This window comes from Aplysia californica, unplaced genomic scaffold, assembly GCF_000002075.1.
Source record: "Aplysia californica isolate F4 #8 unplaced genomic scaffold, AplCal3.0 scaffold01586, whole genome shotgun sequence".
NCBI classification, from domain to species: Eukaryota; Metazoa; Mollusca; class Gastropoda; order Aplysiida; family Aplysiidae; genus Aplysia; species Aplysia californica.
Window position 1 is genome coordinate 24,739 of NW_004798856.1, and position 6,143 is coordinate 30,881.

The following is a 6,143-nucleotide window of genomic DNA, read 5'->3' on the forward strand; positions in this document are numbered from 1 at the left end:
GTGTGTATGTGTGTGTGTGTGTGTTTGTGTTTTGTGTGTGTGTATGTGTGTGTATGTGTGTGTGTTAATGTGTGTGTACGTGTGTGTGTGTGTGTGTGTGTGTATGTGGGCATGTGTGTACGTGTGTGTGTGTGTGTGTGAGTGTGTGTGTGTGTGTGTGTGTGAGTTTGTGTACGTGTGTGTATGTATATGCGTGAGTGTGTGTACGTGTGTGTATGTATATGCGTGAGTATGTGTACGTGTGTGTATGTATATGCGTGAGTATGTGTACGTGTGTGTATGTATATGCGTGAGTATGTGTACGTTTGTGTATGTATATGCGTGAGTGTGTGTACGTGTGTGTATGTATATGCGTGAGTATGTGTACGTGTGTGTATGTATATGCGTGAGTATGTGTACGTGTGTGTATGTATATGCGTGAGTATGTGTACGTTTGTGTATGTATATGCGTGAGTGTGTGTACGTGTGTGTATGTATATGCGTGAGTGTGTGTATATGCGTGAGTGTGTGTACGTGAGTGTGTGTATATGCGTGAGTGTGTGTATATGCGTGAGTGTGTGTTAGTATTCGAGAATAAAAAGCGGTGAGTTCAACAACATTAGATCGGAGACCAAATATGTAGCTGTAGACTGTGGGTGGTTGGCGGGTGCTCTGGAGTGGGTTACTTGTTCTTCCTATGAAACATATATCGTCCTTATCTCCTTCTTCTTGTTTGTGTTCGTTACTCTCTTGTAACACCCGTAATCTTCCGCACTTATATGACCTTATTGTGTTGCAAGTGCCGTAAAACACTTACTAAGAATATTTAAAAACGTTGCTCTAGATTGCAATGTTTGCCACAGATCGCCGTAGACACTCCCATCCTGGGCCGTGTCAGTTTACGGACGTGACAAAATGTCCGCGAGAAACATACTGATTTGTGTACACGAGTTCTGATGACGTTGTGAAGAAACATAAAACATACACGTGGTGAAATGAATAACGTAGTTGTGAAGAGCGTTGTTCGTCAACTGTGACATTGTCCAAACTGTCCTACCTGATTCCTGGACACTATTTGTCTAGCCGGAGGCTCTGATGTGTTCCGGCGGTACAGCTTTTGGAAAGGAAGATTCTGTTCTGTAGAAAGAAACTTGTAAAAAAGATGTGTGTTGTGTTTGTGAACTACTCAGAAAAGATGTACCGTTGTGTTCCGAGTGATCAAGAGCGTGTGTTATGCTTCAGTTAACTGTGTTGTTTTGTTTTTTTAATGAGCAACTAGCGGTTAACATGATCCCGGTGAAGACTTACTATCGAGCAAAACTGAAGACCTAAGGAAAATAAGATAAATATCCAACAATAGTAAAAGACGCCAAAAAAACAACAACACACACACACAAAACAAGGAAAAGAAATTCTGGAATCCCCAAGATGGCGTCCCAACCCCAACCCGTTAACATGACCCCGGTGAAGACTTACTATCGATAGTATCGAATAAAGCTAAAAGACGCCGGAATAAAACAAACAATTCTGGGACCGTCAAGATGGCGTCACATCCGCGCCGGGCCAGGGGAGATCACCGGAGTCGTGAGGACAAGCCTCAGCCAATCATCATTCAGAACATGGAGTTCCTCTCCCCGGGCCAACGACTGTTCCGCAAGAAGCCTCTGTCCACCGCCAACCTCTTCCTGTCCCCCGTGTCACTCAGCAGACAGTCTACGCCGGCCGCCGGGGGGAGGGGGACACCCGCAGCACGCCCAGCTGTACGCGACCTTGACCTGGACGGGGAGAAACAGACTCAAGGTCAGCGTCAGGGTACGGGGAGACAAGGTCAGAGGTCACGGTCTCTGATCAGGGAGGGTGAGTTCTGGCGCCCACCGGCTGCCCCCGCCACCACCACCCCTCCCCCCAGCGCCCCGGGCCGTAAGCGCGTGACCTTCTCAGACAGTCCTGGAGTACTCACGGCCGCCGGGAACTCCGGCCGGGGGGTGGGGCGGGCGGGGATACAGACTAAAGGTGCTAACCTCAGCGATGTCAACAACAACAATAACGATAGCTACAATAATAATAATAACAATAACAACAACAGCCTGAACAACAACAACGACAACGTCAACAATGATAACTACAAAGAAGGCGACAGCGAGAAGTGTGTCGGGAACCAGGCTGTTAGTCCAACAGACAACACGAACGGCAGCAGCAACAACAACAGCAGCAACAACAGTTACAACAGCAGCAACAACAGTTACAACATCAGCAACAACAGTTACAACATCAGCAACACCAACAAGAGCGACCACAACAACCTCGGCATCAACAACGACACTGGGACAAGGACAGAAGCCCCCGAGTGTCGCTCGCCCCCTGAGCCGGCGAGGTCATCAAACAACAGCGACAGCAACAACTACAAAAACAGCAACAACAGCGATAGCAACAACAGCAACAGCAACAACTACAACAACAGCAACAACACCATCACTGAGCCAGCTGTGTCACCAAACAGCAGCGCGTTGACCCGGCCTCACTCCCCGCTTGTACCGCCGCAGACGGATGACGTCACCGACACTCTCAGACGGCTTGACCAAACACCGCCGACCACTCAGGGTCAAGAGGGATCGTCTCTGTGTTTGGACCAACACTCGACACTGCTCGCCGCGCCGGTCAACGACAGCCCAGGTCAGAGCGGCAATCTCTCCACTGGCCTATTTCCCGGACACAGTAGTGGACAGACCTGGGTGAGTGGCGCCCCGCCGACAGAAACAGCTACACCCTCCCTGGGGGTGAAACCTGACCTCTGGGACAGGTCATCCACGGACAAAACAACCCGACCTGGCACCAAGACAAAGCGGGTGTCCTTCAAGTTGTCAGACGATGAGGGAAGTGAGCGAGCCAGCATCACGGCACAGACCGACGCATCCTCCGACCGCTGGTTCGACAGAGAGAGATACACACACACCCCGCGCGACCACAGAGGCTACTATCAGACAGACGAAGAACCTTCCAGAAATCCTGCACCCAAGTACCCACAAACCAGCGGCGCTCAAAACCAGCGTAAAAACATTCCAGCAGTGCCGAAGCGTTCTAGTGTTAGACCTGCCTTCAAGGAGAGAGGGAGCCACAGAGCAAGTAGAAATAACAACACGCTAGGAACTTTGTCCGAGGCGAACGTAAAATTCGGCTCTAAGATCTTACGGCTCAACTTTCTCAAAGACGAATCCCCGCGAGGAGCGAGAGATCCCAGTGTTGACAGGACTGACCAGTCGTTCTCACGCCACCTGGACTTACGGCGTCGTAGTGGCCAAGACTTTCCCGCCACTGGTCACGTGGACAATCTGTACCGGTCAGCCTCTCTGGACAATGTGTCCTCCACACAGTCAAAGCCTGGAGCTGTCTCCCACGACGTGTTCCTGACCAACCCCGCCATGATCGGGGACCCGTTTGAGCCGACCGTTAACCCCCAACTGACCCTAACCTCTAACCCGACCAGTCAGCCCAGATCTCAGGGCGCCGTCAACTCGGACTTTCTCATGCAGATCTACTCGGTGAGTGGCGACAAAAAGTCTGTGTGTCCTCAAGACTCTACAACTCCGCAGTCGTCAACAAATACCGCGTCTGTCCGTCACGGTACAGAGGTTACTCACACACAGGACATCCCTCCTTCCTCCTCCCTCCCGCCCTCACACACCCCCACAGACACGCGACACCCCCCTTCCTCCTCCCTCCCGCCCTCACACACACCCACTCACACACGACGTCCGTTGACCGTACACTCCACTCACGTACAACACTCGAGAACTCTGGCCAAAGAACGACGTCTGCTCAGCGCGGGTCCCTCTGAGCCTCGCCGTACTTCCCACAGACGGCCTGCTCGCTCCTCCTCGGCCTTCACCTTGACCCGCGGCAGTTACGTCAGCAGGGGTGATGGGCGTGGCCAGGAGGAGGAGGGGGACATGATTGACAGGCTGCTGTTGAAGGGGGAGGGGCATGCAGGTGTGAGTGAGAGGACCGTGCTCAACAGGCGCCTGGAGGAACTGGTGGTGGCCTCAACTCACTGCTCACGTCACAGGCTCGTGCTGGAAAGGTCAAGGTCGGACCTGGTCTGACTGGCGAGGTCCTGGCCTTACGTCGTCCGTGTTTGTTTGTTTGTGTGTTTGTTTATTTTCATTTGTTTGTTTGTTTTGGGGTCTTTTTGTGGCGTGGGTGGCCTAGTGGTTAGGCTACCGGACTCGTAATCGTGAGGTTGTCGGTGGTCTAGTGGTTAGGCTACCGGACTCGTAATCGTGAGGTTGTCGGTGGTCTAGTGGTCAGGCTACCGGACTCGTAATCGTGAGGTTGTCGGTGGTCTAGTGGATAGGCTACAGGACTCGTAATCGTGAGGTTGTCGGTGGTCTAGTGGTTAAAGCTACCGGACTCGTAATCGTGAGGTTGAGGGTTCGGGGGTTCGAGCCGCGGGCCTGACGTTGTGTCCTTGGGAAAGGCACTTTACACGAATTTTCCTCACTTCACCTAGGGGGGAATGGGTACACGGCCATAGACAGCGAAAGATCTTGTCAGTATGTTAGTGTTTTAGCGCCTATAAATGGCCGCTTGCACTGTATGCTTCCCAGGAAGTTGAGGTTGTTTCAGAATACTCTCAGGTCTACTGGGGTAATAGTATAGATTGTGAAGCGTATAGAGCTTGCTGTTGAGCGGGGATTTGCGCATACAAACGCTGTCTATTATTATTATTATTATTATTATTATTATTATTATTATTATTATTATTATAAATAATAATAATAATATTAACATTATTATTGTTGTTATTATTATTATTATTATTATTAATATTAACATTATTATTATTATTATTATTATTATTATTATTATTATCATTATCGTTATTGTTATTGTTATATATTTGTTTGTTTGTATCAACTCTGAGAGTGGGACGAGCCATCTCAACTGACGCACGACATCGCGTGGGTGTTTACAGGCACAAGAAAATACCCCACACCACAGCGAGTCTGTCTGATATGTAATCAAACTGTTTGTTAGTTGAATGGGACATTCAGTTTTACTCAGTTTGGTAATAATTTTATTTTAATATGTTGAACAGGAGTACAGTTTTTTGGGTAGTTTGTGGTTAGGCTGTCGGGCTCGTAACCTGAAGGTCATGAGTTAAAACTTCGTTGTGTCCTTTGGAAAAGCCCTTTACTCGAATTTCCATCTCTTCACCCAGATGAGAATAGATACTTGGCTATAAATAGCGAAAGATCTTGTCAGTTTGTTAGTGTTTAAAGGCTTAATCTGCAGCTTGCTCTGTATGCTTCCCGGGAAGCCCGGAGTGTTTCTGAGTGTTCTGGGGTCTGTTGAGGTAATAGCAGCTGTAAAGTACATAGAACTTGCAGCTGTTGAGCGGTGATCAAATGTGCTATACAAATGCTTATTATTATATAATATTGGATTAAATTATATATTTAAATATACATTATTTCATTTTCAATGAGTTTTTATTTACATGAGTATGCATACGATCAACTGACTAGAATTCAGTTACTGATTTGTTCGTTCGTTGAATGACTGAATGGCTCAGTCTCTGCACTTGTGAATAGCTCCTTATTCATTGATCGTTTCATGGCAGAACTGATCCAACTGTTGGGAGATTAATGAATGATTGATTGGTTATTAACAAAATGTGGCTGACTAGTTGGTTTGTTGATTAAATATTGCTTGGGTTATCGACCAACGAAAGAAGCAGATGATTTATCTATCAAGTTATTGGTGGAAAGGATGGCTGGTTAGCTGATTGTTTGATTGATGGATTGATTGATTGATTGATTGATTGGTTAATTGGTTGATTGGTTGATTGGTTAATTGATTGAATTGATTGATTGATTGATTGATTGATTGATGGATTGGTTGATTAATTGGTTGATTGGCTATGTGAATGATTGATTGATTGATTGATTGATTGATTGATTGATTGATGGATTGATGGATTGGTTGATTGGTTGATTGTTGATTGGTTGATTAATTAATTGATTGATTAAATGATTGATTGATTGAGTGTATGGAAATCACAGACTGATTGTCTTTCTGACTTACACTCCACGGAGTATGAAATGGTTGTACAAAATAAACATTTCGAGGACATGATGGAGACATCTGCAGTGACAGTTCTTGAA

At 47.2% G+C, this 6,143-nt stretch overlaps 1 protein-coding gene across 1 annotated transcript in view; it reads left to right on the top strand.

Annotated features, from left to right (window-relative positions):
• Nucleotides 1-4,175, top strand: part of LOC101861558 (bromodomain-containing protein DDB_G0270170) — a 27,318-nt gene extending 23,143 nt beyond the window's left edge. The window contains exon 2 of the mRNA XM_005113066.3: nt 824-4,175. Coding sequence (XP_005113123.1) covers nt 1,521-4,079 — 2,559 coding nt within the window. The 5' untranslated portion in view covers nt 824-1,520 and the 3' untranslated portion in view covers nt 4,080-4,175. The remainder of the gene's footprint in view (nt 1-823) is intronic.
• Nucleotides 4,176-6,143: the final 1,968 nt, after the last annotated feature.